The 13,063-nt window shown below is 43.8% G+C and overlaps 2 protein-coding genes across 2 annotated transcripts in view; one reads left to right on the top strand and one right to left on the bottom strand.

The window, feature by feature from the left end:
• Window positions 1–13,063, top strand: part of T265_03938 (hypothetical protein) — a gene marked incomplete at both ends in the record, with an annotated part of 25,457 nt that overhangs the window by 8,618 nt on the left and 3,776 nt on the right. Inside the window, 3 exons of the mRNA XM_009168538.1 lie at window positions 999–1,118; window positions 6,809–7,021; window positions 7,888–8,072. Coding sequence (XP_009166802.1) covers window positions 999–1,118; window positions 6,809–7,021; window positions 7,888–8,072 — 518 coding nt within the window. The remainder of the gene's footprint in view (window positions 1–998; window positions 1,119–6,808; window positions 7,022–7,887; window positions 8,073–13,063) is intronic.
• Window positions 10,895–13,063, bottom strand: part of T265_03936 (hypothetical protein) — a gene marked incomplete at both ends in the record, with an annotated part of 13,763 nt that continues 11,594 nt past the window's right edge. Inside the window, one exon of the mRNA XM_009168537.1 lies at window positions 10,895–11,195. Within this exon, the coding sequence (XP_009166801.1) occupies window positions 11,120–11,195 (76 nt within the window). The remainder of the gene's footprint in view (window positions 11,196–13,063) is intronic.

The raw sequence follows: 13,063 nt of genomic DNA, 5'->3' as shown, positions 1-13,063 counted from the left end.
TCCACCCCCCCCCCCCGTGAAGAATAGCGAACATCCATTGTATACGGATGCCGCTTTTTATATTTAAGTCCTATGTTATGCTCTCTCACCCTTCTAACCACATTCTAGACACAAGTAAACACATTCGCAAGCACTCGATGGGTTCATGATTTACCTACGCAGTAATATGCCGTGGAGCTAGGAAAGATTGTAGCACAGCCAAAACGAGTAGCTAGAAACGCTTCCAAAGGGTTACCTATGAAGTCTTCGGTAAAGGCCGTAACCGTTGTGAAAATAACAGATTATGCCATTTTCATTCCATTAGAGCATTAGTTAGGGGGAAATGCATACCTGATGATCCTGAAGAACAACGAAAATTGTCGGCAAGTTTTGAGCAACCATATAAATAGTATGTTTCAACGAATTATATTTTCAATAATAAGCTACGTTGTTTCATGAATGCTACCGTCTACCGAAAACGGTACGCCAATAGCTGAGGACGCCAGATGTGAACCGAAATGTGGTGAGGACTACTGCATGTAAAAGGAATACGGCAAAGTATCAACCCAACTGAACCCTGGGTTAACGCTGCATTCTTGGTTTTCGTGCAACGTAGACGAGAGATTCATTAGTGTCTGGTGTTCAAATCTCCGCAATTGGCGATTTATTAACCAACGTCAGGCTAAGTTTGATGGCAGCTCGGGTAGCACAATTACCTGATGAACCGGGAGGGTGGCTGTGGCTGTCGAGTTTTCATCGCCATTACAATTAGCCTATTGTGTCAAAGAATACTTGATGACTAGCTAAACGGAGCAGTGTACCCGACTGACCTAGTGAAATAAGATGAGGCGATTTCGAACAACCTGGAACTAGATGTCCGGTTGCCAGTTCGTGTTTCATTCGGAAATTCGTGGTCAGCTAATGTACGGAAGGTGTAATTTGTTTTTATCTCCGGTACCAACGTTATCAGAATTCCTGCCTACCGGGTGGATTCAATCCAACGTCTCCTCTTTTTTTAGAATAAAGTCAAGCAACTTTTGACAAACTGTGAGGAGAGACTCGAAGAACTGCGTGCAGTGCGTAAGGCGCATGCCGAGCTGACTAATTTTCTTCGTGTAACGAAAGCATTGGAAGCTGAGGTATGTTTCGTCGTTATTTCTGCCTATACGATCGAATGGATTTGGTTCTCATTAAAATCGAAATGGAGTTTTCGGCTTTGTGTTGTGACCTTTTTATTTTACTGCTATCTTCGCTAGCTATTCAACTCATAGTGAGGGACAGTCTCTGTTTTGACTCGACGGAAACCAATCAGTTCAATATACCCAAAGTTTTAGTGTGTCTGGGTGAATTTAGCATGTCGTGTGTGGGTCGTGTTTCATCAGGTCGTACACGTTGTTTCGGCGCGCAATAAAGAGGACTCAAATAATCGGGTTGCCTTTGCTTCAGATGTAGACGACAGTCTTAACGTAACTTGATAAACGAAACGGATCATTCTGGATGTGCGTTTTTTTTGCATTTGGTGATTGCTCTAAGTGAAGTGGGATCCAACTGCACAGAAGATCGATCTTATGTGGTCGTGAACGAGACATTGGGGAGTATGTTCCCATGCTCTTTCTGATAGACAATGTGTTGTTCACTCACTCTAACTCATTCGACAAAAACAGAGTAGGCACTAAAACATGACGAGAATGAAGAGAGGCTTTTGACCGCACTCCAATCGAAGTGATATTAGTTGAACTTAACCATTGTCTACCTAGCACGGGGCACGGCCAGGTAGCTGTGGAAACAGTTGGAGTGTGTGTTAACAGTTTGAGCCAGATGCCCCTTTGTGGGGGGTTAGCGCAGAACAATATTATTGCTAGTTGGATGGTTTAAGTACCAGGATGCGAAGACGCCCCTAAGCAACCTAAAGTAAGAAAATTTGGTAGGATAAAAATAGTGAAGCAAACCAGGTATTTTTCTGTCAAAATATTGGTAGCTCGGGTTACGTTCGCCGGTTGTCGATCAGGTGGCCGTTGATCTGTTCGCCGAGCTAACTGTCAACCTCGGCGTACAACTCAACGGTCACCTGATCAATCACCAGATAGTTGACTAATTAGACCAAACAAAGGAGCTGGAATCCTGTGGTCGAGTCAACTCACTTATACTAGAAAATTATGGACAGAAACAGTGGCAGCTGAAAATGGGCTTTCCCGCTTGTCGAAAGGAGCTCTCGATGGACACCAGTTGGTGATAATTGGAATGGCGACCTATTTTTACGACTATCCCAGACTGCATCTCTTACCGGAAGTACAACCACGTCCGATTCTAGACACGATATAATATATGACTGCTCCATGGTGAAAAGGCCAGAAGACCAACGTGAACCAATAAGAGTGAAAATTAGGAACCATGTCCGATTTCCTCAGCTTGATAGACGGCCTCAGTCTGAAAGATACAACATAGAGGTTTGTGTATGTGGTGTTACCACATTGTCTACAAGCGTGTCCTTTGGAAATAAAACAATGGACCACTTTTGCAGCTCGCACACTCAGAGATACCGCATTGAACTAGGACTAATATGCACGCTTTGGTCATTATTGCTGGTGTGCATGGAAATCACTTAGCTTAGTTCCAGTGGATACGTCACTGGACAGCATAGTGGCGATGGGGACCGAACTCAGCAAAAACAAAAATTGAACTGCTCGCAACTATCGTTCGACTGATATTGGAGAATATCCTTTGTCATGTGAACTAGAATAGATGGAAACAAAGTTCTCATGACACCTAACCGGTCTCATTCAAACATTCAGTCCAGGTCGGAATAGAGCAACGCCTATTTTGGATGTAAAAGTCAGTAAACAACTCGGTGAGTGTATCAAAAAGATATATACTGCAGAAGAGGTGGGCGGAGAGTACAGTCATCTACGTCTTTCAGTGAAATTCCTAAAACGCGTGCTTCTAGGAATACAATACATGAATAAAATATACACCAGGCACGTTGATGTCGGAGATGCAAATTATTCATGTAACATGCTATCAGAACGAATACTCAGATAAGATTGTTGTAATGACGGTATTTTCTCAGCTAAGTTCTCGGTTTCAACCTTCCCAGCTAGTGCCCCCTTTCAAAACGACCACCAAAAGTGCACACTATGTAGTAATACCTAAGGTTACGTCAAAACACTTGTACAGCGCGCCATTTATAAAGTGTATGCGTCGACAACATTCTGGAATTTCTGACGCCTTCTAAACGCAACGGGGGCAACCAGCATTCGACAAATACTGAGTCATGATTGGCTGCTTGGTTCAAATTTTCGACTAATCAAAGCTCGTCTAGATGCTGGACTGGCAAGCGACCCAATATTTAGGTTAATCGCGCGCAGGATAGGCTTCCCGGTCGCAGCACCGCCTGACTGCTAGCGGAATTCCTCCTAACAGTTATTAAGTACAACACCCAGAAAAAAAAAAGTGCGTTTGCGTCTGTTTTTCCGAAACAGTAATGCTAATGAAGCGAAAAGCAGGAAACTCTCTACTGAAATAAGCAAGACCCCATACTCGGTTAAACCGATGTTGTTGTATGGTAACTTTACTCTTGACGTCGTGGCTTAAGGATAGCGTCTTTATCTTCCTCAGTCCTTTTGAATTTACTTTTTTAACCATTTTCAAATTGGTTACGTTGAGGGAGAATCGAGTTGGCTATCGGAGGGAATATGCGAAAAAATCCCATATTGTGGGATGGATTAGATGCAGCTGGTTGACATCAGATCCCAGAAGAACTCCGTATTTTGTGTTTGCATTTACTGAAATGCGACTGTTATCTAAAGCAGAAACAGCGGAGGGAATGAAAAAATCCCATATTGTGGGATGGATTAGATGCAGCTGGTTGACATCAGATCCCAGAAGAACTCCGTATTTTGTGTTTGTTTGCACTGAAATGCGACTGTTATCTAAAGCAGAAACAGTCCGAATCCGATAACTCGATCCTATGCCATACTATATATATATAACATTCAGCTGCAGCACTCTTTCGGTGCTTAACTGGCATGCCAACGGAAGGAGACATGAGGACTGGGATACTGCCAGATTGCTCAAGCCTAGACAGGGGGGTCGAGAGGCAGAGGTTGGGACCGAACCACTAAGCCATCTTGCGCCTGATCCCCGTTTTATGCAAAAATCCCACCCCTGCCGCAACCATATGTGTTAACAGTTTGAGCCAGATGCCCCTTTGTGGGGGGTTAGCGCAGAACAATATTATTGCTAGTTGGATGGTTTAAGTACCAGGATGCGAAGACGCCCCTAAGCAACCTAAAGTAAGAAAATTTGGTAGGATAAAAATAGTGAAGCAAACCAGGTATTTTTCTGTCAAAATATTGGTAGCTCGGGTTACGTTCGCCGGTTGTCGATCAGGTGGCCGTTGATCTGTTCGCCGAGCTAACTGTCAACCTCGGCGTACAACTCAACGGTCACCTGATCAATCACCAGATAGTTGACTAATTAGACCAAACAAAGGAGCTGGAATCCTGTGGTCGAGTCAACTCACTTATACTAGAAAATTATGGACAGAAACAGTGGCAGCTGAAAATGGGCTTTCCCGCTTGTCGAAAGGAGCTCTCGATGGACACCAGTTGGTGATAATTGGAATGGCGACCTATTTTTACGACTATCCCAGACTGCATCTCTTACCGGAAGTACAACCACGTCCGATTCTAGACACGATATAATATATGACTGCTCCATGGTGAAAAGGCCAGAAGACCAACGTGAACCAATAAGAGTGAAAATTAGGAACCATGTCCGATTTCCTCAGCTTGATAGACGGCCTCAGTCTGAAAGATACAACATAGAGGTTTGTGTATGTGGTGTTACCACATTGTCTACAAGCGTGTCCTTTGGAAATAAAACAATGGACCACTTTTGCAGCTCGCACACTCAGAGATACCGCATTGAACTAGGACTAATATGCACGCTTTGGTCATTATTGCTGGTGTGCATGGAAATCACTTAGCTTAGTTCCAGTGGATACGTCACTGGACAGCATAGTGGCGATGGGGACCGAACTCAGCAAAAACAAAAATTGAACTGCTCGCAACTATCGTTCGACTGATATTGGAGAATATCCTTTGTCATGTGAACTAGAATAGATGGAAACAAAGTTCTCATGACACCTAACCGGTCTCATTCAAACATTCAGTCCAGGTCGGAATAGAGCAACGCCTATTTTGGATGTAAAAGTCAGTAAACAACTCGGTGAGTGTATCAAAAAGATATATACTGCAGAAGAGGTGGGCGGAGAGTACAGTCATCTACGTCTTTCAGTGAAATTCCTAAAACGCGTGCTTCTAGGAATACAATACATGAATAAAATATACACCAGGCACGTTGATGTCGGAGATGCAAATTATTCATGTAACATGCTATCAGAACGAATACTCAGATAAGATTGTTGTAATGACGGTATTTTCTCAGCTAAGTTCTCGGTTTCAACCTTCCCAGCTAGTGCCCCCTTTCAAAACGACCACCAAAAGTGCACACTATGTAGTAATACCTAAGGTTACGTCAAAACACTTGTACAGCGCGCCATTTATAAAGTGTATGCGTCGACAACATTCTGGAATTTCTGACGCCTTCTAAACGCAACGGGGGCAACCAGCATTCGACAAATACTGAGTCATGATTGGCTGCTTGGTTCAAATTTTCGACTAATCAAAGCTCGTCTAGATGCTGGACTGGCAAGCGACCCAATATTTAGGTTAATCGCGCGCAGGATAGGCTTCCCGGTCGCAGCACCGCCTGACTGCTAGCGGAATTCCTCCTAACAGTTATTAAGTACAACACCCAGAAAAAAAAAAGTGCGTTTGCGTCTGTTTTTCCGAAACAGTAATGCTAATGAAGCGAAAAGCAGGAAACTCTCTACTGAAATAAGCAAGACCCCATACTCGGTTAAACCGATGTTGTTGTATGGTAACTTTACTCTTGACGTCGTGGCTTAAGGATAGCGTCTTTATCTTCCTCAGTCCTTTTGAATTTACTTTTTTAACCATTTTCAAATTGGTTACGTTGAGGGAGAATCGAGTTGGCTATCGGAGGGAATATGCGAAAAAATCCCATATTGTGGGATGGATTAGATGCAGCTGGTTGACATCAGATCCCAGAAGAACTCCGTATTTTGTGTTTGCATTTACTGAAATGCGACTGTTATCTAAAGCAGAAACAGTCCGAATCCGATAACTCGATCCTATGCCATACTATATATATATAACATTCAGCTGCAGCACTCTTTCGGTGCTTAACTGGCATGCCAACGGAAGGAGACATGAGGACTGGGATACTGCCAGATTGCTCAAGCCTAGACAGGGGGGTCGAGAGGCAGAGGTTGGGATCGAACCACTAAGCCATCTTGCGCCTGATTCCCGCTTTATGCACAAATACCACACCTGCCGCAACCATATGTGCTTCATTGTTCTACTCGTTTGCACTCCGTCTATCCATAATCCAGTTTTGAAGGAGAGAAAATATCAGTTGCCATTGAAAGGGCATCAGGAGCTATTCGCAGTGATGACCGTTTAACTGGACATGCAAAACTGCTTGTGTGATATCTTTTTGGAATTTTCGTTGTCGTTATCTAGTTCGTTCTTACGTTCATCTGTTGAGGTTGGACGCACTCAAAACATTTAGTATGCTGAACTGCAGTCTTTCAAATTTTGAGGAGCACAAACGCGTGGCTTACATGGGTTTAAGTTCTAATATCGTGCGTCAGTTTGTCATGTGATTCTGTGCCACTATGCTTTTTGCTCATTGTCAGATCTGACACCTAAAATGGCGTTATCTCTGGACCACTTGTTTACAGAACTCTCTGCTACTGTCGCTGATCAGCTTATTGCGACCAAATGTCGCCCTGGATGCTGCTAACTTAGTTAGCAACCCTTCAAATCCAAGTGTTCTCGACCGTCTCAAGAAACTCACCTTGGAAGAACTCAAGCCAAATTATGAACGGCTTCCACTGCAGCAGTTTACTTTGACAGAGGATGTCCACGAGGCCGTATTCCCTCATGTGCATCAGGTGGGCCTGAACGTTTTGGTTGACTCGCTTCAATGCACTTATGATTTACACTACTTTCCATTTTAATACCTCAGAAACTGAATTGAATATCAGTTTAAAGGATCACCAGTGTAGATTGTGCAGACTTGTTGGCAATTACTTCGAGACTTACTTCGAGACTAGTCTTCCCAGTATGGGATTTACAACTCGCTGTGTATCGAGCAAAGATCAAAGCGACCTGAATCCACTTGCGTCTAGTATCCTATTTCACCGTACCTTGGAGCATTGTTTGTCTTGCTGACTGCCTTCACTTCCAGGGTCAGAGCCACTCCTCCGTTCGACATTGTCTGGGTGAGATGTTTGTTTTAAAAAAATAATGTTGGCATTCCCGCCTACTAGATGAATCCCGAAAACATCAAGGCTCTATGGGTAGTTCTCTGTGAATTCATGTATAGCGGTCTACTGTCCGGTGAGGCTTCCCCTGGAACCCAAAAAATGTGCACCTGCAAATTTTCCGTAAATCCATGTCTTTTTTGAGAAAGAACTACTTAATTAATAATCGGAACAAATTGGGAAGTGAATTCAGCAGCACACAGCATGATTGTACTCAGTAGTTTCAAACAGCACCGATATACCGCAAGTGCGCTATCGAGTCGAAACCATCAACCAATTCATCATCCGTTTTGGGTAGCCGTTGATTGGGTTTTAGCTACGATACGTATATCCTTAAGCACTGGTCAGTGCCTTCCATGTCTCCTATCATTTTATTCCCGAGTTAGGCGCATGGAGACTGTCTTTTGCGACCAGACCTACTCACCAAACAATCTTGTCCCAGTCCCATTTTCAGTATATGTTTTCGTGACCTCTATCTTTGGTCTTTTTTTAAGTTTGTACTTCACAGTGAGCACGAACTGCAAAAGCTGGAAGAGTTGGCGACCATCATAGAAGAGACCGCTGATCGACTAGAAACAACCACTGTACCGTTGGCCAGGTGCCAAGCTGAACAAGTTATCGAGGCGTCACAGCTACTGGCCAATGAAGCCTCACTCCGCTTTGAGCGACTTCAACGAATGTGGTTGCAGTCTTGTTCCGCTTAGATCGAGATTCATCTAAGAATTTTTTACTACGATTATAGTTCTGTTTTGTACATTTTTATCTTGGTATGTCACGTTTTTGACCCTATTCAATTAAGTTTCTACTGTTTTTTTAAATTTTGAGCTGCATGCTAATGCTGTATTTCGGAAGGGCCAAATGAAAAGACAGTGGGATAGAATACATTATTGCCTGGAGAACGCAAGAAAGCTGTCCCAGTTCTGCGATAGCTCATTTATATCCGGCGGACAACTGTTTCTGTTTGGGATACCTTAGTGGGCATGCCAACGGTGAGCGCCCCATTCCGAACCTGGTCTCATAGTTGCCATCTGCGTTGATCAATGTAGATTCACCCACAAACGCCAGTTCATCTAATCCAACAACAACAGTTATGCGATAAACTAAGATTGAATCAGCGGAGACTTTACTCAGCTCTTGAGGGAGGTGCGAGATTCCCTGGATCAGAAAACCGGCGATGCGAGGCTACACATTCACGCCAGCGATGAGTCTGAACTACGGTCAGTGTGCACTTGATTATCAGTGAACTTCTCTGCGGCCTGATATGCGCTTATTAGCAGGGTTAATGAATTTGATTGGGCGCCTAATGGCCAGATCTAGAGATTACTCGATTTCTCACATTGACTACACGCGATAAAGTGTAGGTGGAATGCCAACACAACCCACATAGTGGTCCAGATTACAAACCTCTGCGCCTACTCATGAGTTGGCGAACATTTCAGATTTTCGACTAAAACTCAGTCAAGTCCTAACGGTATCCGTCTTTGGGAAAACGTGTCAGTGTAGGGAAGTCAACTTGGTAGCCGACCCTTCTTCCAAACTTTCAATCATCACCCGGAATACGACAATGCAAGCCCACTTTTCCAAAACAGACGGACTCTTTAGACAATTCAGGTAAGCATTTGCATTTGAACGACCTGGCGATTGAACGCAGTAATCCCAGCGATTAAAAAGCGTCCTGTGAATGCAGTTTTTATATGGTTGCATCAGGTCTGGCAGCGGAATCCTCCGGTGCTTGTCTTGTTCACCGTCCGCGTTAGTAACACCATTTTCAGCCGACATCTACCTACTCAGAGGATCGATGGACTCAAACCTCTAACGCATCGTCGTTATTTTTAGATCATACTATCCAGCCAGCGGAGGATGTTGGTCCCATGTTTGAAGGCGAACGGTTTGCGAATGTCGGTCCAATTTATATGACTGTTGAGTCACCTAGAGCTCGCATGCGCAGTTGGGATGTGTTGGCACCGCATGAAACGGTCCATCGTTTGGCGCCTAGGAGTAAGATACCACACAAGTACCACGTTGAAATAAAGTACTGCACTTTGCGTAAACGAAACGCTAGTTTTGTCTACGTTCTGGCTAAACTCATGTCAAAGCTGTATGTCCGAGCACATTTACGAATTCAAAATGTCCACAAACCGGGAACACTGAGAATTTGCATCAATATTACTTTCGCCGCGGTGTTACCATCTTGGATACTGTACTGACTGAAGATCAGAGGAACACTAGACAGTCTTATTGACCAGGACTCGTCAGAGGTACATATCTCAAGAACCCTTGCTAAATTACTCTAAAAGGTATCTCAAGGATGTGACCTTGTGGCCTCATCTGAAAGTGTAGACCACTAAATCTTATCGTGTGAAAAGTCTTGTTGTGACTCTACCTGCTTAGTCTCTTAGGAGGAACTAGTACATTAGCAGTATCGTATTGAGTTCCGTGTCAGCTTTTGGAAACACGGTTACTGAGCGGCCCCCAAACTATGATTTGGAATGCATGCAATTTGACGGGTCACCCCGCCCCATTTCCAGCCAACTCAGAGTGAAAATTGGAGATGGTCATAATTCTGTCGCAGTCATTTCCTAAGTTTTCTTTTATTTGTGCCTCCTGTCAATTTGTGGACATATGGTTAGTCAGTATAACGCATGCGGTGTCTATTTATGGATTACAGCTTTCCAAAAACTCCACTGAAAATCGTTTAAACGGATAAAAGAAAGTGAACGCGTTACAACCCCCTCGATTCAACTAAAGGACATGAAAAGCCTTCTTGTGCAGCACATATCATAAACGAGAGATTCAGTTGAGTCTCTCGTGAAAACCAAATTGATTTGCAAATGAGTGTATTTCTCGAAAACAGTGTGATCTGGGTTCAAATTGATCATAAGGTTGACGGGAACTGCGCCTATCTGATGAGCCCCAACAAGGGCGAAACCGGTCGTGGGCTGTCGAAAATTTTTCGGCAACCTTGTGAGTAGTTTCCTTCATGAAAATATAATGCGATATCTCGAATATCGTGCCAACTGAAACATGAGGCGGCCTGTGTGCAGCACTTTCAGTTGTAGAATATCATAAACGAGGGATTCAGTTGAGTATCCCGTGAAAACTAGTGATAGAAATTTAAGCAGAGCCCAATGTAACGCCGATGTAGGCAAAAGAGTGTCTAGTGATAATACAGCTCTGGCAATGCGAACCCTTTCTGCGATATTTACGATATTTATTCTTCGCTGGTAAAAGTGAAAAGTTGGACCATTAATAACCATCAGGCCTTAGTACACTACCTCCTGAATGTCTTTGTGAAGAAGTTACGTCTTCTCATGAGCTGGCCAGCAGGGTCAAATGTTCTAAGTGCATAGCTTTAATAGAACAAATGGCCTAATCCTGGTAGGGACAAACGCGCTTTTTGTTCCCCCTGATGTAAAGACCGGTTCTAAACAAGGACCATATTTTGTGATTCTAAGGCGGGTATGACAGAATCTGCAAATCCCGTCAATTTTCCACAACGAAGCCGGACATGGGAACGCAGTACCGGCATAAAAATCATGAAAGGAAAAAAAGGAGTCCTCGGATTTCGTCATATTCACATAAACAACGTCCTATCCATCAGAAGTAATCAGCTGACAATGTAGAAAAAACAAGAATATGAAGTCAACAAATACAATTTTCAAACCAGCTCTGGACCGTGGTTTGGTGCGAAATCAAAAGTTCCAGACGTAGGGTTTCGTAGTTCGATTAATCCAGTGCCATAGCCATCACTAACATGGTGGTGAGACCCAGCAGGATTAGGATAACATGGACCAGTGATTCCCTAAAAACAAAATGAAAGTGAGACATGTATGAAACGGGAGGACTATTTTGTCGGCATTGGTGTGATCGAAGATGGCCGCGTGTACATTGAGAAGAACTGTGTACCACATTACCACCCCATGACCTCTTAACCTAGGATGTCTCCTAATTTATGACAAAAAGACGTTCAATGGTAGGACCGTCCATAAATTTAGGATGAACTAACCACTACATGGTCAATTTCGATGGCGAGCAGATTCATCGTGATTCTTAACACTACGGAACGATCACTGCTATTCACTGTGTACTTGTTATGAAATGCGTGTTGAGGCATGCAATTCCTGTGACACTTCAGCCTAAGCTGGCTTGCATCGGTAATATGGGAAGCGACTATTAACATTAGGGTTTCTGTAGAACAGTGTGGTCGACTAGTGTTTGCCCTCGCCAGGAAGTCATCACTGAGAAATGGCTCGTCTGTCTTCATAGTTCGACGTATGGGTCACTATCGGATCTAGGTGACCCATCAGGATAATGTCAGAACCCAGTAACAATTCGTTGTAACGTAGATACAACTCAAACATTCCTGATGCCGTTGCATCTGATGGCGACACGGATGTTACTATCAGGGGCATTCTGTATGCAATGGACAGAACCAACGACCCTTTGGGAACAAGCACTACATTACCCAATCCTATAATGAAGACATGCTATCTGAGCGACTGATCCGGCATTCACGAATGTTGTCAATCACCTGCGTTTTCTTACATTACTCATAGGCTGCACGCACAACAGCCGCAACCGGGGAACTTGCTTCAAACATCTTATCAACCAAAGTAACACCACTGTTAGGTCTCTGTCCGCAATATTTTTTTCGACAATCGGTCGATTCTTTTGACAAAAATCACAAACCAATGATAGAGCACTGGCTGCGGGTAGAAGCGCTTCCTTGCATAAACTTATTTCGGTGAAAACCCTTCAGTTGTTCTACTGCTGCTTAGCAATTTTGCTCTGAACTGTACTCGACCATGACCGACATTATATGCATCGGCAAGCTTGCTGGTGTTCTACTCGCTTCACTAAAGTACGCAGCCTTGAACCTTGGTGAAGTAGGCCATCGGCAGTGTTGTAGTACATACTGCATAAAGGACGAAAACTGCGCTCAACTAAAAGTGACAACCACTTGCTGTATTTAGGCAATTCTTGAATGAACAGGACCTAGTCCACTTCGCACCAACCACTAAGCTGATTGAGATCAATTTGAGAGAAAACTATCGACCAACCACATCATTTTCTGCTTGAGTGGCAAGTCAAGCGTTCACTACTGGATTCCTGCCGGCGTAAATACTCCCTGAAGAATTGATCGGGCTGTTTCTAACAGAGAAAAAAATCCACAATATATGGTGGGGAACTGTGGTCTATGAACCAAAGAGGGAGCGCTGCTTAACAACGCATCTCGATTAGTGAACCTCGTCTCAAAACGCTATAGTGTGAGGAAATTATTAACGACCACGACGGATGGCCTGTTAGACACCAGGATATGGCAAACAAAATTTGGCTGCTAATGCACTGCGGAAAGTTAGGCGTGGCTGGTGACGGTTGCTACGACAGACGACATATCTCGCGATAATTTGGTGGCTAAGGTGGGTGACCGGAAATTCCGCGGTTTGAATCCAACCTGGGCATCTTGACTGTCTATGTTTGGGCAACCTGATAGTACCTCAGCCCTGATGCTCCCTTCGGGTGGTGTGGCAGATAGGCACTGAAAGAGTGTTACAGCTGAACGACTACTATTTTTGTTGTTATTATTTGACTCCGCATCACAGGTGGGTATAGGAATGTGGAGGAAGACTTGTATCATTATTGACCTAGATCATTATGATAAATGGCGCA

This window comes from Opisthorchis viverrini (assembly GCF_000715545.1).
Source record: "Opisthorchis viverrini unplaced genomic scaffold opera_v5_58, whole genome shotgun sequence".
NCBI lineage: Eukaryota > Metazoa > Platyhelminthes > Trematoda > Opisthorchiida > Opisthorchiidae > Opisthorchis > Opisthorchis viverrini.
Note: the sequence above shows the minus strand (reverse complement) of the source record. Positions and strands in the feature narration are given on the sequence as shown.